The sequence below is a fragment of the Penicilliopsis zonata genome (assembly GCF_001890105.1).
Source record: "Penicilliopsis zonata CBS 506.65 unplaced genomic scaffold ASPZOscaffold_20, whole genome shotgun sequence".
NCBI classification, from domain to species: Eukaryota; Fungi; Ascomycota; class Eurotiomycetes; order Eurotiales; family Aspergillaceae; genus Penicilliopsis; species Penicilliopsis zonata.
In genome coordinates this window covers 341,242-368,218 of record NW_019208928.1, presented here as the reverse complement: position 1 = coordinate 368,218, position 26,977 = coordinate 341,242, and the positions used below count along the sequence as shown (strand labels likewise).

The 26,977-nt window shown below is 49.0% G+C and overlaps 8 protein-coding genes across 8 annotated transcripts; 4 read left to right on the top strand and 4 right to left on the bottom strand.

Moving 5' to 3' along the window:
• Positions 1-1,070: 1,070 nt before the first annotated feature.
• ASPZODRAFT_1200374 (hypothetical protein) lies at positions 1,071-3,871 on the top strand. The gene is made up of 3 exons (XM_022721243.1): positions 1,071-1,508; positions 1,562-3,115; positions 3,175-3,871. Exons 1-3 carry the CDS (start codon positions 1,187-1,189, stop codon positions 3,498-3,500), a joined length of 2,202 nt encoding a protein of 733 aa, XP_022577820.1. The 5' UTR covers positions 1,071-1,186; the 3' UTR covers positions 3,501-3,871.
• A 314-nt stretch (positions 3,872-4,185) lies between these two features.
• On the bottom strand, positions 4,186-5,728 carry ASPZODRAFT_74869 (hypothetical protein; the record flags this gene model as incomplete). Its single annotated transcript, XM_022730000.1, has 4 exons — positions 4,186-4,325; positions 4,413-5,391; positions 5,470-5,633; positions 5,692-5,728. 4 exons carry the CDS (start codon positions 5,726-5,728, stop codon positions 4,186-4,188), a joined length of 1,320 nt encoding a protein of 439 aa, XP_022577819.1.
• A 1,178-nt stretch (positions 5,729-6,906) lies between these two features.
• On the bottom strand, positions 6,907-7,293 carry ASPZODRAFT_74687 (hypothetical protein; the record flags this gene model as incomplete). The annotated part of the gene is made up of 2 exons (XM_022729987.1): positions 6,907-7,192; positions 7,250-7,293. The coding sequence occupies 2 exons, from the start codon at positions 7,291-7,293 to the stop codon at positions 6,907-6,909; spliced, it is 330 nt and encodes a 109-aa protein (XP_022577818.1).
• Positions 7,294-8,087: 794 nt separating this feature from the next.
• Positions 8,088-10,108, top strand: ASPZODRAFT_154755 (hypothetical protein; the record flags this gene model as incomplete). Its single annotated transcript, XM_022726127.1, has 6 exons — positions 8,088-8,113; positions 8,171-8,286; positions 8,343-8,810; positions 8,862-9,745; positions 9,798-9,890; positions 9,947-10,108. 6 exons carry the CDS (start codon positions 8,088-8,090, stop codon positions 10,106-10,108), a joined length of 1,749 nt encoding a protein of 582 aa, XP_022577817.1.
• An 888-nt stretch (positions 10,109-10,996) lies between these two features.
• ASPZODRAFT_28606 (hypothetical protein) lies at positions 10,997-14,461 on the top strand (the record flags this gene model as incomplete). Its single annotated transcript, XM_022728144.1, has 3 exons — positions 10,997-11,376; positions 11,479-13,771; positions 13,841-14,461. The coding sequence occupies 3 exons, from the start codon at positions 10,997-10,999 to the stop codon at positions 13,985-13,987; spliced, it is 2,820 nt and encodes a 939-aa protein (XP_022577816.1). The 3' UTR covers positions 13,988-14,461.
• Positions 14,462-15,245: 784 nt separating this feature from the next.
• ASPZODRAFT_154753 (hypothetical protein) lies at positions 15,246-22,993 on the bottom strand (the record flags this gene model as incomplete). The annotated part of the gene is made up of 9 exons (XM_022726126.1): positions 15,246-15,922; positions 15,983-16,091; positions 16,153-16,427; positions 16,510-16,742; positions 17,275-17,440; positions 17,502-19,041; positions 19,101-20,426; positions 21,068-22,756; positions 22,820-22,993. The coding sequence occupies 9 exons, from the start codon at positions 22,991-22,993 to the stop codon at positions 15,246-15,248; spliced, it is 6,189 nt and encodes a 2,062-aa protein (XP_022577815.1).
• Positions 22,994-23,234: 241 nt separating this feature from the next.
• On the bottom strand, positions 23,235-23,856 carry ASPZODRAFT_136525 (hypothetical protein). The gene is made up of 2 exons (XM_022724079.1): positions 23,745-23,856; positions 23,235-23,672 (listed from the first exon to the last, which is right to left on the bottom strand). The coding sequence occupies exons 1-2, from the start codon at positions 23,823-23,825 to the stop codon at positions 23,478-23,480; spliced, it is 276 nt and encodes a 91-aa protein (XP_022577814.1). The 5' UTR covers positions 23,826-23,856; the 3' UTR covers positions 23,235-23,477.
• Positions 23,857-24,458: 602 nt separating this feature from the next.
• Positions 24,459-26,891, top strand: ASPZODRAFT_154752 (hypothetical protein; the record flags this gene model as incomplete). The annotated part of the gene is made up of 2 exons (XM_022726125.1): positions 24,459-26,668; positions 26,723-26,891. 2 exons carry the CDS (start codon positions 24,459-24,461, stop codon positions 26,889-26,891), a joined length of 2,379 nt encoding a protein of 792 aa, XP_022577813.1.
• Positions 26,892-26,977: the final 86 nt, after the last annotated feature.

Genomic DNA, 26,977 nt, shown 5'->3' with positions numbered 1-26,977 from the left:
TAGCCACCACAACTTTACATATGTGGCTCAGTAATGAAATATCCACAAAATACTAAATAAACCACTAAATCCTGGTCCTCTACATAAAATATCAGTAAGAGGTGGTGTGTTAAGGCATATAACCACTGATATTATCATTCTATAAAGTAGACTGTCTCTCATTTCTCACAGATGCTTTTTCCCCTGGCACTCAGTGTAATATATCCGCTCTTATTTGATCTGAGATGCTGCACTCCGCCGATGCTTCCTATTTGGACTGACGTATGCCTTCCTGGTCCCCACTATGGTGGGCCAGAACAATACAGGGGCAGCTCGTCATGTAACGGCGCCAGCCATTAGAGAACCTCCCGTGTCTGGGGCCGTCTGCAGTTGGCTGCTTGCCCCCAAACTTGAGACGCCCGACGGTCTGGCCGCATGGATTCGTGTGCTTGTTTTCTCACACGGCTGGCTCTGAGTCTCTGACCCTGGTACCTAGGGACTGCGACTAACTATCTAATCGCCGTGCTGGGCGAGTATTATTCTACTATCGTTCGTCCGCTACCGCCACCACCACCACCACCATCACACTCGCTTTGCTGCTCTCTGCTGATCTACCGATCATATTCTTACTACGCTTTTTAAACCTCCGTCGCTCGCTTGACCTATTGTTTTATTCTCTTTGGCCTTTTGCCGTATGCATTGTTCTTGCACACTCAGTAGTGTGTTTTATACAGGGCCACGAACCGTGACAACCCTCCCTTCGCAATCATAGCGATTTCTCGCCCGCCCTGGCTTTCCAGCTCGATAGCCGGTTTTCCCATTCGTTTCTGATCTTCCGCATCTTGTCTCGTCGGTCGGTCTTGCTGGCCCTCGTCTCTGCCCCTGACATACCGGATTGCGGTGCTTTGTTCAACTGGTATCGAAGGTAGAAGCAGGAACAGGGGAGAAAAAAAAAGGAACCGCGCGAGACTCATGCATTTCTTTCCTTGACCGTCCGTTTCACGGGTTTCTTTAGATCTTAATTTCGAAAAAGCAGGTTGACCCTGTTACGACTCTTTTCCCTTCCCGGTCCGACTGATTCGTTCTTTGATTTATCGTGTGGCCGATATACCGCTGTTTTTAATCGATTTCGTCACTATACATAACGGCCCTCCGCAACTTTTGTATCCGCTCAATCCATCTCTATTATTAGCTCCCAGAGGGCTACATGTTCAGAATGCGAGGTCTTGTCGCTAGAGGAGCTACTCTGCTCCTGGGCCTGAGCACCCTGTCCGCCCAGGTTCTCGCCTCGGACACCATAAGCACAGATGGCATTTCCACTTGTATGACTGACGCTTCCGTCTCGGTCCAAGAGCTGGATGTGACCTATACTCGCTCAACTCGGGAGCTTGTCTTCGACGTTGCAGGAACCAGCTCAGAGGTTCAGAATGTCACTGCAACCCTAAGCGTAACCGCCTACGGCGTTCAAGTTTATTCAAAAACCTTTGATCCCTGTGATTCGGCCAACTATATTGCTAAGCTCTGTCCTGGTGAGTTGTTACGTCGGAGGAATGTGTTCAATTTTTGCTGACTAGAGTGGCAGTTCCGTCAGGTTCCTTTTCCGCCAACGGTACTATGGTTGTACCCGAGTCGTATGCTAGCGAGATTCCCTCCATTGCATTTACGATTCCTGATCTGGAGGGCGAGGCAAAGCTCGAACTGACATCCAAGGCAACTGGCGAAGATGTTGCCTGTATCGAGTCTAGCCTGACCAACGGCAAAAGTACCCAGATGAAGGCCGTGTCTTATGTTGCTGCAGGTGTCGCTGGCGCTGCCTTGGCTGTGACGGGACTATCCGCTCTGGGTGCCGCTGGTCATCCAGGGGCCTCCACCTCGAGTCCCACGTTCGGCGATGTGGTCGGTTGGTTCCATAGCATGGCGACCAATGGTATGCTCAGTGTGAGCTATCCGTCTGTTTATCGCAGCTTTACCACGAACTTTGCATTCAGCACCGGCCTCCTTCCCTGGGGGACATTACAAACCGCAATCGATAATTTCCGGTCGGCGACTGGTGGTAACCTCACTGATGACAGTTGGGAGTATCTCCAAGAAGCGACCCTGGTTTATTCAGACGGTTCTACCTCTACAGCCAGTTCCAAACTCAAGCGCGCAATGAGCTTGGTTATCCGGGAGGTTTCAGCTTCGGTCGATACCAACTCCACCAGCACCTCCACCAGCACCGCCACCAGCACCGCTACAACAAGCTCTAGTACCTCCGAGATCGATCACCTGGTTTCGGGTATTGAGGCTTATGCGGAAGAATTGTCTATCCCTCAGGCTAACACCTTTATGACGGTCTTGCTGATCTTCGCCATCGTCATTGCCGCCATCGCTGTGAGCATTCTCCTGTTCAAGGTCATCCTTGAGGCGTGGGCTTTGTACGGCAACTTTCCGCAGGCGCTCACCAACTTCCGCAAGGACTACTGGGGTCTGTTGAGTCGTACCATCACTAACTTGATCCTCCTCCTTTATGGCGTCTGGGTGTTGTACTGCATCTACCAGCTGACTTCGGGTGATTCCTGGGCCGCAAAAGTTTTAGCAGTTGTCACCCTGTCCGCCTTCACCGGTCTCCTTGCGTTCTTCTCGTTCAAGATCTACGTCGCAGCTCAGAACTATAAGCAATCCGAGGGTGACGCGGCGGGCCTTTTCGAGAACAAGGACACTTGGCGCAAATACAGTCTTTTCTACGACAACTACAAGAAGGATTACTGGTGGATTTTCGTGCCCGCAATTGCGTACATGTTCGCCAAAAGTTGTATCATTGCTGCTGCAGATGGGCACGGACTCGTTCAATCTGCTGGCCAGTTGATCGTGGAAGCCTTGATGCTGCTGCTGCTTCTGTGGAACCGCCCCTACGCCGCGAAGTCCGGCCAATGGATCAATATCACCATTCAAGTCGTCCGTATGCTTTCGGTGGCTTGTGTGCTCGTTTTTGCTGAGGAGCTGGGGCTCACAGAGACCACCAAGACTGTCACTGGTATTGCTCTCATCGCCGTCCAATCGGGACTCACGGCTCTTCTCGCCATACTGATTGCTGTAAATGCAATTATCTTGTGTTGTCGCGAGAATCCCCATGTTCGGAGAAGAAGAGAAGCTGGTAAGTGCAGCCGTTATTCCACCATGAAATGATGTCAATGTCACTAACACTGAGCGCAGAAAAAATGGATCGCGACATGGACAACCTCACTCCGTTAGATGCCCGAGCATCTCTTCTTATGGATCACCCCCCGGTACAGAGGGATCTGAAAGAAATGAGCAAATTCAACTTCACGGGTCCCTATGAGCCCTACCGCGACCAACCGTTTTCAGCTACCCGACATGACCGTACCCAGAGTACCGAGCGCTTGGTTGAGCCCGGCATGCCTACCGACCATCAGGAATACCGAAGTCCGAGTCGAGAAAGTGGCGCAAATCATGATAGTCGGAGTCACTCGCCAGAGCCACACCATCCCACCCAACCAGGGTATGGCATGGCGCTCTAAAACCAAAATCTTCACACCACCCGTATTCATTGTCTTCACGATGCATCCTCTACTTTCTTCTTTCGAGTAGAACCTTCCCTTTTTTTCTTCTTGGCTACATTCAATCTATCTTCTAGCTTGGGTATAGATCTCATACCACTCCTTCCCGGCGAATCTTGTACGAATTTAGCATATTATATCCATATATCATCTTCAAAGGCGAAGATTTTCCTTTTTGAGCCTGTTCTCTTCTTTCTATGTATATCATTTATTTTCATAATATAGTTAAAATTTTCACAATACGTGGTGGCAGATAACACTGTTTCGATACCTGGTTAAAATAGAGTTGAATCTATCTATCTAGCACCTAAATTTCTAACCAGGTTCTTAATATACAAAGACCAATCATAAAGTAGAGGTAAAAGCTACTTTATATTTCCACGGGTGTTCGTTCTATGTAGTATAATTACCAGTTGCAGAGATTTTTTTGAATAAGAGAGAATCTGTAATTACTTTAGGACCAGTGGAAAGGAAAAAAATATCAAGTCGATTGAAGGAATAGTCCATGTTTCATCATGATTAAACGTGTGCAAGTAAAATTTCATAGAGCGATAGGAACTGGCAATCTCCCTCAAGCCTGTGCTGTGATGGATTCTCAAGGGGTGTGTTGAACACGGGGCAACGCCCGCGTGAAATGGGAATGGTATCAACCGCGAGAGTAGGGGTGGAAACCACGATGTCCGCCGCGTCCGCCACCACGGTAATTGGCGCCAGGCCTCCCGGCGTTCTTCGGGCCTGTCGGGGCATTGGCTGGTGCAGCACTCTGCGGCTGGGGGGTAGTAGAGCCTGAAAGAAAGATTAGTATTAGAGAACATTACACTAGTCTGTGCATACAGTCGAAGGATTGTGTCATAGGAATAAGATGCTGCTTACCTCGACCAATGCCGCCACCGCTACCGCGACTCATACTCTGAGGACCAGTGGGAATATTCGGCTGCGGAACCTCATCATACATGCCTTCCCACGAGGTTGGGCCGCCTTGTTGATAAGGCGAGAAGCCTCTGTTGTCCATGGCTCGGCGTGCCTGTTGTTGCTCATACTTTTGCTGCTCAAAGGCAATTTGCTCCTGCGCGTTGTACCCGGGGCCGCTGCGTTGGGCCGAGTAGTTGTTCCCCATCATATTGCCCGCCATGGAGTTGCTCATTCCGCCTTGGCCTTGGCTTTGCATCTGCTGCATGATTTGAGGGTTCATCATATTCGACATTCCCTGAGGCCCAGGGCTTTGTGACGAAGGGCTCATTCCTTCCTGAGGTTGTTGCTGCTGTTGCTGCTGTTGCTGCTGCATTTGCTTCATCTGTTGCATTTGCTGCATCATGGCAGGGTTCATGCCACCCATCCCCATCCCCATTGGCTGACCTTGGTTGGCAGCGGCGACTGCCATCTGCTGCTGCATAAGAGCAAAATACTGCTGCATTCGCTGCCAATACTGAGCCATCATCTGAGGCGTCATTCCGACACCCATTCCACCTTGTCCCCCCTGTTGCTGGGCACTGTCAACTCCGACCTGGCTTCCGTCACGGAATCCGTCTCTACCCCGTCGACCCTTCCGATCTTCTTCATCCCGCAGGTTGCCTCGTGGCTGAGCCTTCTTAACTTCAATAGGCTTGCCGAGAATCTCCAATGGACGGGATAGAGCTGCCTCCACGGCAGCCTCACTATCGAAAGTGACAAATCCGAATCCACGAGGACGACCAGTATCTTTGTCGATCATCAAAGTGGCATCAATAACACGACCAAACTGCATGAAAAATTGCTTAAAATCCTGCTCAGTTGCTTCTTGACTCACACCGCCGACAAATATCTTGCTCGTCTTTTCCTGTTCATCGCGGGGGATGGCACGCTTCGGATCAATCTTTAGATGCTTGTTAGTTCGCTCCAAGGCATTTACATGCTAGATCAAAAAGGTCAGGTTACTGGGAGTAAGGCTTACAATTTTCCCATCAAGATAATGCTCTTTAACCATCACAGTATTGACAGTTTTAGGATCTCTGAAAGTTAAAAATCCAAAGCCTCTAGAGCGCCCGGTAGCGCTGTCACGCATCACAGTGCATTCCTGGACTTCGCCAAACTGAGAAAAGTAGTCGCGTAGGGATTCTATATAGATGGAGTTAGAGAGAGAAACATTGAAAAAGCATATAGGGAAATTGCATACGATCTGTAGTCTCCCAATTCAAGCCACCAATAAACATTTTCCTAAAAGAGAGTTATCTATTAGTTTATATGCTCTGAGTTGTTAAATGCATCAATACACGCTATAACAAAACATTTAAATGCGGCTGAACAAAATAAAAAGGCATGTTGCGGTCAAAGGCAGGATATTTTTTAATATCTGGTCGTTTCTCTTCAGGTAATTTGGAAGGGTTGGCAAAAAAGGTCATGTCAAGGTTGCCACGACCTCAGAAGAGAGTTGGGTTGGCACCGCCCATGATCTTTGATCGGACAGTCACAGGCCTCAAGCTCGACACCCTTTATCATTCGAGATTCACCAGATCGCGCTACCCATACGTTGAAGGACGTAGCCGAATTGGGAGAGCAGTCAAATCTTTAGTCAAAAGAGGGTTGAATTCCACTGGTTTACAAGACGAGCCCAGTGGAACTGGAGGTATTCGAGATCACTTCCAGGATCGAATATGCGCGAGATATAAACAAGCCACGCATTGCAGCAAGCCAGGGCGTAATAAAGTGAATAATTCTGTCTTTTTTTCTGTCTCTGTTTCTGTATCTTTGCTCTGACGAAGATTCCTGTCTAATAGAGTCCGAAGCTAGGTAACGTTGTTCGAAATGTCCCATCCGAACAGCCAAGACGTCTAAACCTCGCTCTGTTCTATCAAGATACATCGACAAGCCAGATAGTATCATCTGTATCCTAGCCACTCGTTCTGAAGGCTATGTTGAATCATGTCATCGAGGCTTTCACTTTCTTGATTGCCATGTCGTTTGAATCAAGAGACTGAGTTTGCCCGGACTCTCAGATAGCAGGAGATCCGGCATCTCGCAATCACTCTAGATGAAACTGAGTGCAGCAGAGGAGCCAGATAGTTCTTCGTAGAGAGCGCGAACACGCCTAGCGAATATAGTGGCCTGTATTCGCTCGAGTAGAGTTCTGCCCGGAAGCCAAAGAAATGTCCAGTCCTTTTTTTGTCCAGCTTTAATGCCATCGCAACTCCATAGACCCGATTTTGCACCGTAACGTCAATCATCATCCAATCATGACGGTACAATCAACGTCTTCCTGGACAAACATCGGAGGGAGATGGATCCTCCATCTGAAGAGAGTTGACCAACAATGGGAAAGAATGTGCATAATATCAACCCCGGAAAAGAGGAGTGGGAACAAATCAAAAATGCTGTTGCAACACATAGACACTTACCCATCTTCCTTTATTCCCGTCCCTTGAGGCTCAGAATCTACGGCAGTACCCATTTCACTATTGATCGGGGCAGTATCTAGACCGCCAGCGCCATTCTGGTGACCTCCATCATACGGCTGGTCATAGCCCCTGTTCTCTTCTGCTTCAAACTGGGTGTTGCCATAATCTTGCGTGCCGTTGTTGTCTGCATAAAATGCCCCGGGAGTTGAGAAGGCTGGCTCGGCAGCTGTCGTAGCATCGGTCCCAGGTACCGCGTGGTTTGTTTTCTCGTCTGCCTCATATCTTTTAGGGTAGGAAGTCAGATCTCGCTGCTTAGAGAATTAAGTGATCAAGACTTACAGATCGGCAAAAAGATCTTCTTCAAGGTCTTCCGGCTCTGCCATTGTTAGAGAATGGAAACTGGAGTGATAACTAAAGACTTGAAGAAGGCCTAGAGTTCTCTGGAAAGCTTTCCGGGCCTGTGAGGGAAGACCGGGGAAGGCAAAAACTCCACCTGGGAGGTCTCAATAGAGTGGAGACGACCTGGGTGATGTAAAAACGGTCCAGTTAAAATGTGCAAGTGAATAGGGCGAATATAATACAAACAATAGGGGCAATTAGAGCTGTGATAGCGTATCAGGGGATGGGGGTGAAGCGAGGGAAGAATCGCAGCGGCAGCGAGAGAAGGTGGAGGAGGTTGGGTTGGCCAGCAGCGGCCAGGAGCCGACCGCGGGCGATGGGAAACTCTGGAACCTGCCTCCTCCAGCAAGCACCTACCTCCACGGCCGCAAATGGTGCAACAACTCCCGGAGATAACGGAAAAGAATAGCACTTCACTCACTGCCTAACTCAGATGTTTCTTACTCCTACCATCTGATCTACAGCTATGAGATAGTTTGTCGAGCTGAGTATCATTTTTTCTGGAAACTTGCCATCCACCGCACCCCGCACTTGGCTCGCAGCACCGAGTGCGAATGACCTATACTTCGGATTGTGTCATTTGAGTGCTTGTTTGGACGTATTTCTCAACAATGTCCGGAAAAAAGCATCAGCAGCAGGTACGTGCTTATAATTGATTCCAAAGCACTCAATCGCCCTGTATGCGCTGGCTGATGAAGTTCCAAGGAGATGGTCCAGGTTGGTTCGTACCTCAAGGGACCCTATCTACTTGCCCTTTTCATGGACTAATACGGCGTCAATGGTCTCATGTTTAGATCGTTCAGAGTATGTACTGTTTATGAGCAGCAGTATAAGAGAACTACGCACTGACATTTGTTGAAGACGTACAGGCTCTCCCTTCTGGAAAAGTAGAACGCCGTCAACCAACCACAGCCCTTCTAATACGGTAGTCGGCGCTTCCTATTCACACGCAAACATCTTGAAGTTTGTCCCCGAGGGTTCGGTACGAAAGACTATTTCAACTTTATGATCTGACAATTGCCCTTTAGTAGAGGTGTTCCGTCACACTCTCGCCCTAGGACACCGCCGCGACAAGCTTCAGCAAACGCTCGACATGCCACTCCTCCTTCTCGACCTGGGATATGGGTCACATCTCCCCCGCGCGAGCCGTATTCTGGGATTCTGACCCATGAAAATGAATCTTGGACTACCGACAATGCGGACGATGACGAGGTTGACGAAGAGATCGTTTACGATGATGAAGAGGACGAATTCGGGCTTCCTAGCATTTCAAGCTTGCGGAAGAAGGATCTTAAGAGGAATAACTTCTTTCAGAGGAAAAGTATCGATCCTGGCGGGAATAATGAGCAGGATACCTCAAGTCTTGGACTTGCGCTCGGTGCTGGTAGGCATCGAGCGGACAGCTCGGATATTGCCGAGGAGCGCGGTGCGCCTATGTATCCGTTGGCCCGTACGGGGGAGGGGAAGATTCTCAGGCCTCAATATAAAGATATTCTCCAAGGTGAGTTTGAATGGCTTCTTGCTGTCATTCACATGCTGAAACATTCTTCAGATCCAGTGAATGCTTTGAACCTCATCAGCCATACTCCTCCCCCAGCGAATGCATCTTCCAAGGAGACAGAGAATTATTCGTCTCGCATCTCTAGGATCAATAAGTTCAAGCGAATTCTACAATCCAGCAACATCTCGTTGTCGGAATTACGAGACTTGGCCTGGTCAGGAGTCCCCGATGAAGTGCGAGCTATGACCTGGCAAATTCTCCTCGGATATCTGCCGACTAATAGTGAAAGACGTATCTCAACTCTCGAAAGAAAGCGCAAGGAGTATCTGGATGGCGTGAGGCAAGCGTTTGAACGCGGCAACGTTGCAAGCCCTGGACAGCAGAGTGCTTCTACCTCGGGACGTGCCAGAGGTCTCGATGAAGCAGTGTGGCATCAGATTAGTATTGACGTCCCACGCACAAATCCACACATAGAGTTATATGGTTATGAGGCTACCCAGCGTTCATTGGAGAGAATCCTGTATGTCTGGGCCATCCGACATCCAGCAAGTGGCTATGTTCAAGGGATAAACGATCTCGTCACACCATTCTGGCAAGTTTTCCTTGGTGTCTACATTACAGATCTAGACGTGGAAGAAGGAATGGATCCTGGTCAGCTACCCAAGTCTGTCCTGGATGCAGTGGAGGCCGATTCCTTCTGGTGTTTGACCAAGCTTCTTGATGGCATTCAAGATAATTACATTTATGCTCAGCCTGGCATTCATCGACAAGTCAACGCCCTCCGTGACTTGACAGTGCGCATTGACTCTGCTCTTGCCAAGCATTTGGAGGGCGAGGGTGTGGAATTCATGCAATTTAGCTTTCGTTGGATGAACTGTTTGCTTATGCGAGAGATGAGCATAAAGAACACAATAAGAATGTGGGATACATATATGGTACATCTTGAGTCCCACCAATGATGACGTTTGTATGCTGACCTTCTCAAAGGCAGAGGAGCAGGGATTCTCACGCTTCCATCTTTATGTTTGTGCCGCTTTCCTAGTCAAGTGGTCGGAGCAGTTAGTTAAGATGGATTTCCAGGTAAGCGGCCATCGAATCTCAAGGGTCCCATGAAGACGCTGATAGAAGCAACACAGGAGGTCATGATGTTCTTGCAAGCCTTACCAACAAAGAATTGGACCGAGAAAGACATTGAGCTCTTGCTGAGTGAGGCCTTCATTTGGCAGAGCTTATTCCAAGATTCGCGTGCTCATCTGAGGTCCGCGGGCGACGTTTCCTCTGGGAACGGTACAGTATAATAATAATCAGGATTAATGCCATGGCTCTTGAAACGTTATGAATGAATCTAATCACCTTATACCCCCTGGTCTCGGCAGTCTACACTAACTTCAACAAAACCCTTTTTCATACCGAGAGATTCTGATTTCAACACCTCGGCCTGTTCCCGCCGCCATTCTATACTTGTATTTGGCTTCGGCTGGATGCTAAAAGCCTGAGAATTTGACGCTACTAATGCCGGTGGTCTTTTACGACTAGGCAACAGTATCTATCAACTCAAAGACACATTTTTATGTCTTCCAGGATGCTGGTTCAGTCATCTCCCTCTCTCCGTTAATTTCCCCAAGCCGGCGGAAAAAGTGAAAATTGGGCAACAAAGCTCTACCAAATCCCAGATAGCTCCGAATCATGCCTAACAAAAGACACTCGCGGTCAATTCAAATACTCGAAAGAAGTTGATCGAATCTGCTTTCAATTTTTTCATGAAAAATTTGGGGTTGGCTTAAAGGATAGCCGATGTACGAGGAAGCCGAACATTTGGTCAAAAGAATTAGACTTAGATTGGTCTGGCTGGATTTATATCTGTACTGTTTTAGATTCTTGGAGCGACATTCAGAAAATATTCCACTTTGACACATTCTATAATTATGTATTTTGGTCCTGTGACTAGTGAGGAAAATCATGCTCTTCCCAATGCTTTCATACAAGCAACTTTGGATGAGATCATCAGGTAAGCTTTGGCCGATAAGATTGCCGGAACGGATCTATGTTCTTGCGTCTATCTCAGCTTTGATACTCCGTACCTTTTATATTGGAAGTCCAGAGCGCCTACCAGGAGGTCTCGTTGCCGCCATCTTTTCTATCCCTTGTTTCCCCAGGGATATATCTGCATTTTTTCATTATAAAAAATGTCATCTGGGCGGAAAGATTTTCTGAGCCAGCCTGCTCCAGAGAACTATGTAGCCGGTTTAGGTCGAGGTGCGACAGGTTTCACCACTCGTTCGGACCTTGGACCCGCGCGCGAAGGCCCTACACCAGAGCAAATCCAAGCTGCTCTCACAAAGCGAGCGCAACTTCTTGGGGCTGCTCCTCCGACGGCATATGGCGGTGGGCGAGAGAAGGGTGGAAAAGAGGAAAAGGCAGAGGAGGAGGAAGACGAGCGTTTCCAAGATCCCGATAATGAGATTGGCCTTTTTGCCTATGGTCAGTTCGATCAGGAGGATGACGAGGCAGATCGTATCTACAGAGAAGTAGATGAGAAGATGGATAAGAGGCGCAGAGCACGAAGGTCAGTAGATCATCCCTTCCTTTTCTTTTTGAGAAGCTGTTGTTCATCGGGTCATTCCCGTTTGTGGACAGAATACCGACATGATGCCTTCGAAATTCTTAGGGAAGCTCGGGAAGTCGAAGAAAGAGATGAATACGAAAGAAAGAACCCAAAAATCCAACAGCAGTTCGCCGATTTGAAACGATCTCTAGCAGCTGTCTCCGAAGACGAATGGGCTAACCTTCCTGAGGTTGGGGACCTCACGGGGAAAAATCGCCGCGCGAAACAAAATCTTCGACAGAGATTCTACGCTGTTCCAGATAGTGTTCTTGCAAGCGCCAGAGACTCGACACAGTTCGAAACGACCATAGCCGAAGATGGCACTCAAACTGAGCCCGCCAATCAGGGAGTTGGAGACGGAACAATGACGAACTTCGCGGATATCGGTGCTGCCCGTGATAAAGTTCTTAAAGTCAGACTTGACCAAGCCGCCTTGGGCTCATCTGGCGATGCGGCCTCGGGCAGCTCCACGAGTATTGACCCGAAAGGCTATCTTACCAGTCTGACGCAATCAGAGTTGAAAGCTGGTGAGGTAGAGATCGGCGATGTGAAGCGAGCACGTGTTCTTTTAGAGTCAGTCACCAAAACGAATCCGAAACACGCCCCAGGATGGATTGCGCTCGCGCGCTTAGAAGAGATTGCAGGAAAGATAGTTGCTGCAAGAAACGTCATCGCCAGAGGCTGTGAGCTCTGCTCGAAAAGTGAAGACGCATGGCTAGAAAATATTCGCCTCAACGAAGGTCATAATGCCAAAGTGATTGCCGCCAATGCGATCAAAAACAATGATCGATCGACCCGATTGTGGATTGAAGCCATGAGACTGGAAACAGACACCCGCGCCAAGAAGAACGTTTTGAGGCAGGCGATTCTTCATATCCCTCAATCAGTCGTCATTTGGAAAGAGGCCGTCAATTTGGAGGAAGACCCAGCCGATGCGCGGTTGCTCCTTGCAAAGGCAACTGAGATGATACCGTTGTCCGTAGAGTTATGGCTTGCCCTTGCTCGTTTGGAAACCCCGGAAAAGGCTCAGAAAGTCCTCAACTTGGCGAGAAAGGCCGTCCCAACCAGTCATGAGATTTGGATCGCTGCCTCGCGATTACAAGAGCAGATGGGTACATTCGAGAAAGTGAACGTGATGAAAAGAGCGGTACAATCACTCGCACGCGAAAATGCCATGCTTAAGAGAGAGGAATGGATCACAGAAGCCGAGAAATGCGAGGAAGAAGGTGCCATACTCACATGTGGTGCAATTGTTCGAGAAACTCTCGGCTGGGGCCTCGATGAGGACGATGATCGTAAGGATATCTGGATGGATGATGCAAAGGCCAGCATTGCCCGCGGAAAATACGAGACGGCACGAGCCATTTATGCTTATGCGCTGCGCGTGTTTGTTAATCGGAAGTCGATCTGGATCGCTGCAGCCGACCTAGAACGTATCCATGGTACAAAGGAAGCCCTATGGCAGGTCCTGGAGAAAGCTGTGGAAGCTTGTCCTCAGAGTGAGGAGTTATGGTTGCAGCTTGCCAAAGAGAAGTGGCAATCTGGAGAAATTGACGATGCTAGACGAGTGCTCGGTCGTGCGTTCAACCAGAACCCCAACAACGAGGATATCTGGCTTGCTGCTGTCAAGCTGGAGGCGGATGCCAAGCAAACAGACCAAGCGAGGGAACTCCTTGCTACAGCTCGCCGTGAAGCAGGAACGGATCGTGTTTGGATCAAGAGTGTGTCGTTTGAGCGACAGCTCGGCAACATTGACGAAGCTCTTGATCTTGTCAACCAAGGCCTCCAACTATACCCGAAAGCCGATAAGCTTTTCATGATGAAAGGTCAAATATACGAATCGCAAAACAAGTTCCCGCAAGCCCGCGAAGCTTTTGGGATCGGTACTCGAGCGTGTCCGAAGTCTGTTCCTCTCTGGCTACTTGCCTCTAGGCTCGAAGAAAAGGCTGGGGCAGTCGTTCGAGCGCGTTCGATCCTTGATCGGGCTCGCTTGGCCGTTCCCAAGAACGCCGAATTATGGACAGAAAGTGTCAGAGTGGAGAGACGCGCCCAAAATATTGCCCAGGCTAAGGTCTTGATGGCAAGAGCTCTGCAGGAAGTCCCGACCTCCGGGCTTCTGTGGAGTGAAAGCATCTGGTATCTTGAGCCTCGGGCGCAGCGCAAGGCTCGCAGTCTGGAAGCGATCAAGAAGGTGGACAATGACCCTATCCTGTTCATTACCGTGGCCCGGATTTTTTGGGGAGAACGTCGACTCGAGAAGGCCATGACATGGTTCGAAAAGGCGATTATCTCGGACAGTGACCTTGGCGATGCTTGGGCCTGGTACTACAAATTCCTGTTGCAACATGGCACAGAGGTGAGTGACCGGTCTTTTTAAATTTATTCAAATAATACAAAAATATACTAACTTGTTATTTTACTGCAGGAAAAACGATCCGACGTGATTTCCAAATGTATCTCTACCGAACCGAAGCATGGCGAAGTCTGGCAGTCCGTTGCCAAAGATCCTGCTAACGCGCACTTGTCCACGGAAGAAATATTAAAACTGGTTGCTAACCAGCTTGTCCAGTGATGTATTTATTAATTGATGTATGAATGTTTCTATTATTGCCTGGTGTTAAAGATATTCAAGTTCAGTGACCCCAATCCGATTTTGCAATGATAGAAAGAGACGTCGCACCTCACCTTCCTCTCTGTAAATCTTTAATTGTCTTATTAACTCTGGGCTGCTATCAAGTCATAAACGGTGGTTATCATAGTCTCCGCAAAGTGCTCGTCAACAAGAGCAATGTTGCTGCAATGAACAGGACTCGAGCGAACACCAAAGGAACACTTCGAAGATGAGATGTCGGGGATTGCATGCCTACTTCCCTATTAATTAGGGAGCGTCATCCTCTTTTCCTTTGGCTCTTCAACCGCGCAACTGCTGGCTACAACACCCAATAATCTTTTTACGGCCTATCTCTTCGCGTTTAAGAACACCTATTCTCGACCAATAAGTCCGAATTTTCAAGTCTCAATGACCAAGATATACTTTTATATGGACCCCCTTGAAACATTACAGACTCGTATCTCAAAGAAACTCTAGATAGAAACAACCATCTGTCGATCTTTGAGAATTGAGGATGGGGTAAACTCGAGGTGGTTATCAAAAACATATAAAGTAGACAATGTCTAATAACAATGAGACCACTAGAAGTACGCGTTGCTTGCTGCCAGATCTCCTAGATCTCCATATCAAATTGTGAATATTGAAGGAATTTTAGGAATCAGTACTTGCTTGCTATGCAAAGAATGCTTGGAACTAGACTCTAGACTCTATCCCCTTGAGAAACTACTGTCGATTCCACCAAAATCTCTGTTATCATACTCATTACTGCTATTAGCTTTAGATTATCAATTTTATACAAGTATTCCAAGTTGTCCTTGGTATCTTTGTGGCCCTTGTGGTTCATGACCGTCAGTGACAGCCAGAAAGCACTGAATGGGAAATATGAGACAGGAAATGAAAGAATAGAGACCACTTGATAAGATAGAAAAAAAAGGTTGCCAAAGCCAAGTCCCTAACTCCATATCTGATGCAGATATATATGGTTGTAACCATCAATACAGCCAGCCTTGACTGATGAATCCATCCTCCTTGAACACCATTGCCTTTTTGAATACTCCATGTCCCCTGAGCTGCGGTGCCTGCGCGTGACAACTGCAGGGTTAAATATAGAAAGGCGGGAAAAGAAATAGGAGAGCAAAAAGAAAAGAAAGGAAGAATAGGATAAAAAAGTACAATGCAAGCGGTGTGTGTGGAAGGGTATAATGGGTTGCTGTTGCTATTACGATGCCATGGACAGACACTCATCAAGCAAGGTTTCCAGCTGTTCTCTGTTTGCTGCGGCTTCATATTCCCAGTCCGATGACGCATCGACATCGTCGATATCCATCTCGTCGCGGAAGGTGAGTGATTTGGGTTCATCGCGGTGTACCTCCGCCAACTCGTCTATCGCTTTCTCTCGTCGTGGGCTCATGTCGAAATCCTCTTCCACAGAACCACCCATGATCTGGTCGATAATGAGCGGCATGTGACCGAGCACCCCGGTGCCAAGCTCCAAAGCCAAACGGAGATCTCTGACGCCCAATGGTTTCCTATAGCTTGCTTCTTTGGCCTCGACAGGGAGTAGACCAGTTGCGCTGTCCTTGGAAATATCGCCACGGGTGAATGCCAGCTCTTCTCGTTCAAGCTGTTGTCGGTATTTGAGGGTCATCATACCGTTGATGGTGCCGGATGGACCATTAAGTCTCGTCCGCGAAAACACAACAGAAAGGACCTCCTTTACAAACGTCTCTGTTGCGATGGCCATAAACTCGGCGCAGGGGAGTCCAGCACCGCTGACGATCGACTCTTCGTAGCATATAGGAACCATGCGTGTATGTATTGACTCTGCATCGGGGAATTCACCCGTCTCTGCTGCTAGCGGTTGCGCGTAACGCTTTCGGATTTCAAGTTCCCAATCTATCGTTTAATTCCACTGTCAGTGATCCGCGAGGTCAAAGCCCAAAAGCAGAGACTCACTTGTTTTATTTAAGCCACCGGCACTTGCTGGGACCTGGCTAGGAAGCTTTATCTGTTTCGCCAGATGATATTCTTCCAGTTCGTGCCGCACAGTCTCACTTGGATCACGCTATATCCGTATCGTCAGCATCTATCGCACCTATCAAAGCTACCCTTCTCTCCTGTCATACCTCTGGAATTCCCTTTATCCTGCGACGGTCCCTTGGCGGCAGCTGCATTACCTCCGTCTTCAATCTCTGCTCCGCAACATCGCCGGATACGGGTTTCGACACGACCGACGGCTTGTCGTTCGCTGACACCCAGCTTGCAACGCCATGATCAGGGAGGTCTCGGGATAGATTCCCTATAATCGCGCAAATGAAATTGTTATGTAGATGTTCGGTCTTGGAATCGACGCATATGATATGGTCCACGCGCGCGGAGAGCTCATTCTGATTTAGATGTCCTGCATCAAACGTGGAAAAATCGTCAGTCGCATTCTGAGGTCTCTACATAGCTCCGACAATTGCACAAATCCTCTAGCGTACCTAAGAGGAACAGACTCGTAGCTTGCTTGTATTCCGCCCAGTTGTCGCCGATTGCAGCTTTCAGCTCCGTGTAGATAGGCTCCAGCTCCAGTCGCGGGACTGATAACAACGCCTTGGTCAGTTTCTGTGGCACGGATACGGTTGTAGAAGAGCTCTTGGAAGTCGGTACTGCATTCGCAGCCGAGTCTGTCCGGTTCAGAGCTGCCGGATCGATTTGCATTGTGGCAGTCTCGCTGTAGCGCGAGGGGCTGCGCGACGCCGGAGGGGTGTAGGAATTAGGCCGTCATCAAGTAGGGCGATCGAAGCGGGAAAGAAGAATTATGGATCGCAAATAGCGCGTCAGGCGACGATTTTAGGATGGAATCGCGATGGAATGGGTGGTATTTCGATGGCAAATTAATGGAAGGTTGGAACGAACCCTTGAATGTGTTCCCCGCCAGGGTCCCGAAGTAGCAAATATCGCGTTCGGAAATGGACTCGGCCGCCTCACCAAATCTATTGCTGGATTTTGGCACCAGGTAAAGTGTGCAGATTTTATATACGCTTACAGATAGAGCTATTAGGTGTTAAGTTTATTTTCAGTTCGATAGCTGGTGGTAATGGTACTACAGAAGCTGAATTGCATCTTCGTTCAGTAATCCGAACAGCCTCCCTATTTCCTGAATGATCTCCATTATCTCGTTTGACAACTGCCCAGTGACAAGGACTAAATCGAGTCAATGGCCATTTAATCTTGGGATATGCAAAACATGTTTCGAAATGGACTTACTGTAGGCATATAGCAAGGCATAATCCTCGTCTGTGGTCGATTGACAAACGGTTAGGTCTCTGCGATAATGGAAAATGCGCGCCAGCAAACGGTCTCTGGCATGGTCTATGCTTGGTAGAACATCACTTAGAGGATATTCGAGTTTCATCGATGATGCAAGGACTGGATCATCAAGATTAGATGATGACAATGCAACTGTAGAGTCAGACCTGCTAGGACTTACCAGTTAAGAGGTGGCTGATGCGTGCCGATAAATGCAGTCTCTCCTTGGCGGTATACCGAAGCATTGAAAGCTCTCCCTCAGAAGCTGTCAGGTTGTTCATGAGCTCCAGATTCATCGCGTGGAAAGCATCGACCATGCTTCTTGTACGGCGAATGATGCTGCTGTATGTGGTATCGGGAAATGGGCCTTTCAGCTCGAACTCAGAGGAAGCGGCGCCATGAAGAGACTCGAGATGAGACAAGAAGCGTTCAAGTTCGAGTTTCTCTCTTGGAGTCATCAACAGTTTTGTAGTTCCCTCTTGTGCCATGAGCGACAATGGATCGCGCTTCCATGTCAGGCTCATCCGCAACCAGACCAAGCTCAACCCGTTTTTAAGCTTCTCGCGAGCACTGATAGGCCATATTACACGCGTGATGATGACGCCCCAGATGCACCCAGATAAGACCGCAACAACTCTGTGGAGCACGATTTCAGTAATGACGGGATTTTCGCCCCCTTCATCCTCATCGCCATTGGCCTCTTTCTGAGAAAGGGAGTAGGCATATAAAACGGACAAGTTGTATGTGAGCATAATGAATCGTCCCATCGGCCCCTGGCCTTTCGCAAGATTGAGATGGAACGTCCAAATTGCCATTAAAAACCCACAGAAGGCAAGGACAGCTGCATTGCCAGCTGCCATGTACCATGCCGCTATTGCGCAGACTGCTCCGAGACATGTACCAAGGAATCGAGCATACCCCGTGGTGTTTGAGGCACCGATAGTCATCGAACAAACCAACATATAGGATACGAGACCCCATTCTCCGCGCCAGCGAGCATAGAATGGCCGGAACTCAGAGAGAAATGAGGGTAAAGCATAGATTGCTGCTCCAGCTCCAACCTTGATTGCAAACTTGGTGTCATCTCGGCGAAAAAATTCAAGGGCTTTCCAGATGCGATAACCGATCCTCTTTTTTCCTCGAAAATCTTCTGGTTCTTCAGCAGAAGGCAGAGTTCGCTGGTTCTCCAAGTGAGATGGATCAGAGTCGGCCATTGAGTATTTATGGCTTCCAATTGCAAAGGTTGTGGATAAATGATCTATTCCTGGTTCAGTGATGTAAATACTTAGAGTATATGGGGGAAGATGCTTCTCACCAAAGTTTACAACGCTTTTATCAGATACCCCAACATCTCTTGATTTCCAGAACATAAGCCAGCTCCATGATCTTCCTCTGGGTCTCTCATCAACTTCGAGCTGCAGTTCATCCAATATGGCGAGTAAGTCTTTTAGTTGTTCACCTATTTCGAGAAGTGAGAAGCTGAAATGTCCACAACTTGCAGAGACCTCTTCCAGATCTGCTTCTGCTTCCGAACTCTGGACCTTCATAACCTCCTTTTGTCGGTATAGAGAAGCCAAAGCCTCGTTCCGAGACTCGCAATAAAGCAAAAGCGCAGTTTCGAGACTGTTCTGAAACTTGCTATTGACTGAAACCTTGTAATCTGGAGATGGCCCGAATGGAATTTCCTGGAATATTTCCTTCATTGTGAATGCAAATGAGCGCTATAGGCACAGTCAACATGATACTACTAATCGGGCTCATTGATGAGCAGAGAACTTACCATAGATGGCCCTAAGTGACTTATAAATACTTCAAATATATCGGCCGGATGGTAGCTTTGGGCAAGACCCGCATCACCATCTTTTGTTGCCTCCCCAGGTAAAGGGTCCTTAGAGGTGGCCAGTGTTTCTTCTTCCGGGATTTCATCAATCGGTGTGAGTAACATGGGTGTTTCATGAAAGGACCAGAAAGTCGCTGCTGATGCAAACCTGGGAGGCTGGATCCTCTGGTCAGGCATCTGAGCTGGTTGAGGGTGTTCGGTCTGCTTCAGCAGTTGGAATTGGAGAGCAGCTGCACTACGCAGACCACCCATGTTGTGAGTAATGTCTTGTACCCACCGGACCAAATTCTTCTCTAGTCTGTACTCTCTCTCGGTCCCAGCGAAGAAGTGCTCAAGCTTTGCTTCCTTGACCAGTTTATCAAGCTGTGAGTACGCCTTTTTGTGGCGCTTAGAGGCTTCTATAAAACGCTCTGAACGAAGTTCTTCTTCAGTACCACTGAGGAAGCTATCCGTAATAATCGCCAGCATGATCGCCAGGGTCCCAGTCACATTGACTATGTTAGCTCTGAGCTTCTTTCGTGCCGAGATGGGGAAGACCAGGAATGAGACAGCCATGGACGCACTGACACCCATGATGACCATCTTGAGGACCTGCGAAATTTTTGCAAACGATATCTCTCCATTTTGTACCGCGCCCTCTTTCGTCAGGACGGTGACTGAAGCCAAAGAGGCTAGCGAGCAGGCGACGTTGACGAGCGGGTCTCCCAACCGCTGCTTTGTCCACCCCATGAACCCAAAACCCCCTCCGACAAATACTATGAGCACTAGAACATGGCCGAGTAAAAGGAGGTTGAGCTGGTCTTGAAAGAACATGGTTATGCACATGCTCGTAACTGAGATGAAGGCGGCATAGAGAAAGGCCAGAAAGGCACATATCGAAGCCTTGAACATGCTCCCTCGGGTCCTCGCCGGATGAAAATAGACCGTGATGGTAGCAACCACATGCTTGCCATCTTGATGCCCGAGAAAAGACGCAATGACCGGAATGAAAGTAGCGAGAGAACCAAGCAGATATGCCAGGCTGCATTTCAAGATTCCGATCCCTAGCTCCGACGTCATAAATCCAAGCAGTTGATGATATAGACTTGCAATCTTCCCGGCTATCCTTGTGCAAAGGCCTTTATGCTCGTCTGGGCCTTCTCGTGGAAGCAGCGGCTGCCGCTCACCGACTGTAGAGCCATTGTTGGCCTCGTTGTGACCCTGAAGATTTACGAGCCCTTTAAGACGTTGTCCGGTTCTCGGTAGGACGAAGGTAGCTGGATGGAGCTGGAGTAACAAGTCAATAAAGGTATCCGTGCAGAAGCGAGAGCTGCCATGGAACCAACCTTGGAGCGCACCTTTGACCGAAAAGAGCGAATAGAACTACTCGAAGAGGCATCAGATGACATTTTCATGTCATTTTTCGATATAACTGCCAGAGCTCCAGACACATAGCATGGTATTTTTCGTTGCTAATGAAATGGTTGAATAGAAATTCACCGGTGTAGCTGCAGCTCTGAGCTGGGCGCGTTGCACCTACTTTGGGTAGTTTAATTATGCGGGTGTCGTCATTTATCAAGATTTGTGGGGTTTAATGCCACTAGAGATACTTAATTTGTACACGCACGGCTTAGAAATATCATAGTAGAGAGAAAAACGGATGTCTCAAGATTCCCATCAAGGTATTGGTCTTCTTATATCATTGTTACTCTCATAGAATTTGAAACGGCTTTTACTTAGAGCAACAGTGGGATGGGTACTGCATTAGGATGACCAGTACCATCTTACATACTGATCCCTCTACCAAGGTATGTAATAAACCATCAAGAAGAATGGATTCTCTGATGGTCTTGGCATGGACATCTTTCCATACACAGAACATCCTCAAGTCGGATTTATTTCAAATCCTCAAGTGCCCAGATCTTGACAGCAGCATCGGCACCAGCCGACGCGATCTTAGATCCTTGAGCAATCCAAGCCACCCCATTCACCCCCTCCTTGTGAGCATTGGCCATTTTAATCCATTCTCCTGGGTTCGCCAAGCTCCAAACGAAGATATGGGTGTCCAGAGCTCCGCTAGCGACATGGGTGCCCTTGTCGTTCCAAACGAGAGAAGTGATTCGAGAAGTGTGTGCCGTCCAACGGTCAGTGACCAGACTGCCGTCAGAAACCTTAAAAACAAGGATTCGGCCTCGTGCTTCACCAGCAGCGATCAAGGAGCCATCTGGTGAGAACGCCAAAGCAGATACCGGGCTACGGCCTGCCTTTACCTCTATCTTTGGGGTTAGTGTTGAGTTGCCGATATTGCAGATCTGAACCGACGAGTCTTCGCCTCCAATAGCAGCGACTGTTCCCTGAGCGGCAACAGTGGTGACCGGAACATTTGACTTGAAATCGCCTATCTTCTGGCCATCTCGGAAGAGTTCGACACCCTCTGAATTCCCAACTATGACTGTGGAGTCGCTCGCGACCGCGCCCTTCGGTTGACCGGAGAGCTTGACAGTGGTTCCAGTGTACATCTTCTTATCCATGTCAACAGATCGAATGGTGTCATCCCAAGCTGCGCTGTAAAGACGGCCGTTGTCCTCATTGGTGCCAGCCAAGCCGGCGATGTAGGTCGAGTGCTGATCGCCTTTAATTTCAGTTGCAAAACCTGTTCCGATGTCCCAGCTACGGATCCGACCATCAGAGCTCCCGGTCCATAATGTTTCCTCGCCAGAGCTTGTACTGAGTTTAGCCATTGAAGTGATATTCTTCTGATGGCCTTGGATAGCCTGTCTAGGTTCCGGGGTGCCTTCGACTAGGTAGTTGAGAACCCCCCCAAGCGAGAGACTGATGAGAAGGCCATCGCTTCGGCCGTGGGGCCAAACCACACCGACTTGCTGGTTCTCTACCCCCTCTTCGAATGACCAACTTTGCGCAACCTTTCCTGTTTCAACGTCCCAGATCTTGACGGTCCTGTCTGCACTAGCCGTCGCAAACTTGCGCGAATCTTTCGACCATGACACGCTGAAGATGCTGCCTTTGTGCTCGCCTTCCCCAATCTTGCCTTTCGTTTCACCCGTTTTGCCGTCGTACAGCCAGATAGCACGGTCTCCACCAACGCTGACCAAGTTAGAGCCATCGGGGCTGAACCCAACCCCGTAGATATAGTTCGTATGCTTGCCACGAATTCCAGTGTTGAATTTGAAGGGCGCGCCATGGTAGAACACGGTCGTCTTGTCATCGCCCGCGGCAGCCGCCCGGATGGGTCGCTGCTGTTTGATCGACACGGAATTGATCGCTTGGGTGTGTCCGGTGATCTCACCAACAGTGTTTCCACTGTCCCAGCTAATGCAGTGTCCGAACCGCTGTTTTCCCTCCCCGACGGCAATGATGCGCTGGGAATCACCGTCCCATGCGAGGTCATTGATCCTGCCACTGACAATGTTATATTCCCCCTTGGTCGTTCCTTCACCGACACAATCCCACACTCTCACAACCCCGCTTGTATCGCCACTGGCAACATAGAACCCGGATGGAGCAAACCGGGCGACCGTTGTTTGTGCCTTGTGTTCTGTGTACTGGCGGGCAACCGCGGGGTCGTCGATGGACCTCAGGAAGATAGATTTATTGGCCTATAATCGCCGACGCGGATCAGCACAAAGAACTCCAGGTTCTCATCTGCAAAGGGGCAGTACATACTGCGTAAGCAATGCGCTCGCCTTTGGCATCGGAAGAAAGCTGGGTGGGTTGGCCCCGTGTTGTGGAGGGGCTGGCGGCCCAAACGGATACTGTTGTGTCACTAGGTTCAGCAAACAATGTCTTGTGCGTGGATAGAGATCGATTGAGAAAATACCACCAGTAATTGACATGTCTGCGAGGATATAGTTATGGCCTGAATGATGGATGGAAGGGAGAGGTTGGAGATAAGCTGTCTTCTAAAACCACTCCAGGCCGCCAGATAGTTGGTTTTGGAGTAACTTGATTACGAGTGGGGTTCCGCCCAAGTCTCCTCCCCAGGCCAAAACCGAGCTCAGGATTTCTTACATAACGTGTGATTTCAATATTAGGATGACCATATCCAGGCCGTAGTCTATTCCAGCATTTTTGCTTGCTAGTAGAACACTTGAGTAACTAAAACAGCATCAGTACAAGTACTCCAGTCCCAGCAATACCATTGCCCTTGAGTTGTATCTCCAAACCCAATCGCAAGCAACACCGATACGATGGTGAAGAATGATAATATACAGTTTTCATATTGCGGATCTGCCGTGATCTGCGGACCATATGCTGCCTCTGTATCTCCCTTCCGATGTGACTGGGGAAGCATATGGCATGTAGAAGAACGCGAGCCCTCTAGAATTCCATTCTGTTTCTAGCCTCTGCCGCTAAAATCTCGGGGTGTCGGTGGACACTCGGCATGAGTCCCAGAGCAACGGCCCTGCGGATTGCTTTGGCGATCTTTCGTTGGTTAACTGGCCGAAGGCCGGTCTGGCTCCTGTGCTTGATACGTCCCATCGTTGTGATATATTCTGACATGACGGAAAAGTTCTGAAAAAAAAGAGACAAATTAGCTAGCCGTACGTCCTGATGATTGGTCACAGTTTGAGAGGACATGCGTACCTTATACAGACTCGACGGGTTAATGTTCAGGGAATCAAAAGCATCGTATCCCGGGCTCTGGCGCTTCCTCCACTTCTTCATCTCCGCCGGACTCAAGTCATGAGGAGCGTAGATATCTCCTGCCTTCCAGTTGCGCGTCTGGGACTTCTCCAGAAGCCTGCTCTGCCCCTGAGCCTTCTGATCCTCAAGGAATTTTTGGCGGTTCGACGGTCGACGGCGATGCGCTCTTTGGGCTGTAGTCACAATTAGCAGAGTATTCTAGGAGTCGATATAAGCCTTCATACTGGATTGATTAGCTGTTGCAGCGCTCTGGGCAATGAAAGCGCTTGTTGCGGCCGTTGAGCTCCATCGACAGGTCAATGGAGAGGCCAGACCCAGCCCCAGGCTGCGGAGAGAAAACGAAGAAAACAGGCTCATAGACATGATGTCCAAAGAATCTGCGTTCTGGGATTGATTGTTAGAAAATTGGCGGCCACTGTAGGAGGACGTTGCGCCTTCACGACGGACGCGGTGGAGCCGACAGTTTTCTTTTCCCAGTCCGCCAAGAGCCGCAACTCTCTCCGCTCGGAGCTCCAGAACAAACAGCCGGCCTCAACCTCGACTGCGTTGTACTCTCCGATCAGCCTTTAAATTACGAACGGCATGCCTCAGTGAACCTCCGGGGCTACTTGTTTGATTCTTGAATTCAGCCTCGTCGACGGACACCTTCAAAAAATGCAATCCCATCTTACGAGGCACGTTTTTCGTGCCATTCTAAACAATGAGCCTCTCTGCTCGACGCGATGCCGCCATCAATTCTTGCATATGGCCTCGAATCCCCGCTCTAGAAGGACGCGTCTTCCGTGCTCGCACTTTACACAGCGACGGAGCCTTTTTGCATTCGGTGCTCCCCAGTCCGTGGAGCAGCCGACGGCACTACCGTCAGAAACAGGGTTGAAGGAGATGAGTGATCTGATAAGAGCCATGTCAAAAAAACGCCGGGCTCCCCCCAACGAGGTTCTTACAAAAGCATTTCAAGATTTTTTCGCGGCACGGCTTGAACATGCGGGGGTTATCACAGGGTTTCAAGCGCACCTGCTCCTCAGTACATGGAAATACCTCAAAGCGCAGCAAGAGGAACTCGAGTCGACGGAATGGTCGGCGGTCTTTTCAACCGAAGCTCTCGAGAGCATACTGTTGGTTCTCTCCGAGGCAGAGTGTCTGCCCGAGTCTGCACCGATTGTTCGAAAACTCGCTCGGTTTGCTTTCCTGGAAATCTGTTCTCATTATGGATTCGACGCCAATCCAGTCAGCCGTTCTACACTTATCACGTATATAAATCTTCTCAGCTCGAACGGCGACCCGGATGAAGCTGCTCAGGTTTTTGAGAAATTCTCGCTCCAGTTACGTGATTGTAATCAGTCGCCCTGGCTGGCGGTGATGAAAGGATTCGCCTTGAAGGGCGATTGGCGCCGGATTCAACGGATCACGAAAATGCTTGAAACCCAAGGCTCCAAATTCGATGCTGTATCACACGAAGAGCTTATCAAGATTCTCATCGGTCAGAATCTTCTGACAGCTGCCAAGGCTATATACGATTGCGCAATCTCCGATGGCCAGGAGCCTTCCTTGTCTACAAAGGCAAGGGTCATTAAATTTGCACTTCTCAACTCCGAGGTGGAGTGGGCAGGCTTTATCTTTCAAACACTTCCACAAACGCCCACTGCTGAGACATTGAATACCATGTTGCTCTGGGATGTGGCACATGGTAAGAAAGCATCTGATATCTCCGATTCCCTCCAGGAATTGGTGAGACAGGACCCGGAAGTTCGGAGTTTCCTGAATATCTCAACTGTCAACGATTTAGTTGAGTACGCAAACAGCAGCGGCAATCCGCAACTAGCGGCTGAATTCGCAGCATTGGCACATCAGTGGGGTTTAGAGTTTGATACGACAACACGTCTGCTACAATTGGAGTCGCGCATCCAAGCCAGGGACATTAGTGGGACTTTTCAGTCTTTACAGGCCTTGGACCATACCAGCACTATGGCAACGGAGAATCTCCCCCTGATGAACAAGCTGATCACGATGCTTTGTCTGTCGGGTTCCAAGGATGCTCTTTTTGATCAGATTTCATTGCTTCTAGACCCACTGTTTGAAAGCGATATTCGACTGGAAGCAAGAACTGTGGCAGCATTAACTCATATGTTGCTATATCGACACGACTGGGATGCCGTATCGGAGCTTCTCCGCCCACGACTCGGTTTGTACGAGTCCGAGGAGAGAAATGAGATCCGAGACGCAGTCCTTAAGTTTGTGCTAGATCTTGACCAAGCGAGCGAGGATGCTTGGGAGGCATATGGTCTCCTACAGATTGCATTCCCCGAGATGAGCGTCGGTATCCGAACCGACATCATGAGTTGCTTCTTCAAACGGGAAAAAAGTGACCTAGCATGCATGGTCTTTGGGCATATGCGACAAGCCGATACCCTTTCTCAGAGACCCAAACCGGACACGTACGCACGGTGTTTCCAGGGGATTGCGGGCACCGCTGATCCGACAAACCTTGAACTGGTGCACAACATGCTGAAGCTCGACCTGGAGGTCGATCTTGATACGCGAATCCTCAACGCGCTGATGCTCGCATATACCGCCTGCGAGATGCCGGAGAAGAGCATGGAGATTTTCCGTGACATCCTTCAGACTGACGAAGGGCCCAACGCGACCACGATCGCAATCTTTTTTAAAGTCTGCGAAAAGCATCACAATGGCACCCAGGAGGCGATGAAAATGATGAGCAAGATCAAGCTGTTGGAGATACCCGTCGACCGCAAGCTGTACTCAGCCTACATCGAGGCCCTGGCGGCACAGTGCGAGTTTGACCAGGCTACCGACGCCATCAACAAGATGCAAGATGAAATTAGCTTCTCGCCAACTCGCACCACGTAAGCCTTCTTTGATATTCAATAACGTGGCGATATAACTGACGGAATATATAGTATCGGTCTCTTCTACAACGCAATCCCATACCCATACTGGAAAGACCAGGTCGAGGCATGGGCTAAAACAAACTATCCTGAACAGTGGGCTCAGCTGGAACCCCTGAACCGCACTGAGCACGAGGAAGGGTTGCAATTCGATAGTATTAGCAGTCCTGTGTATATCTAGTGTATAAAAGATGGACTTTTACCATAATATACCAAGCTACATGTAAATGATTAAGGCCTCGCTATTCGAACAACTCTTCCAGTCAA

Coding starts and splice junctions, on each gene's coding strand:
- ASPZODRAFT_1200374 (XM_022721243.1), top strand. CDS start 1,187: ATGTTCAGAATGCGAGGTCTTGTCGCTAGAGGAGCTACTCTGCTCCTG. Junction 1,509..1,561: donor TATTGCTAAGCTCTGTCCTG/GTGAGTTGTTAC, acceptor CTAGAGTGGCAG/TTCCGTCAGGTTCCTTTTCC. Junction 3,116..3,174: donor TCGGAGAAGAAGAGAAGCTG/GTAAGTGCAGCC, acceptor CACTGAGCGCAG/AAAAAATGGATCGCGACATG.
- ASPZODRAFT_136525 (XM_022724079.1), bottom strand. CDS start 23,825: ATGAAGAAGTGGAGGAAGCGCCAGAGCCCGGGATACGATGCTTTTGAT. Junction 23,673..23,744: donor ACCCGTCGAGTCTGTATAAG/GTACGCATGTCC, acceptor CTTTTTTTTCAG/AACTTTTCCGTCATGTCAGA.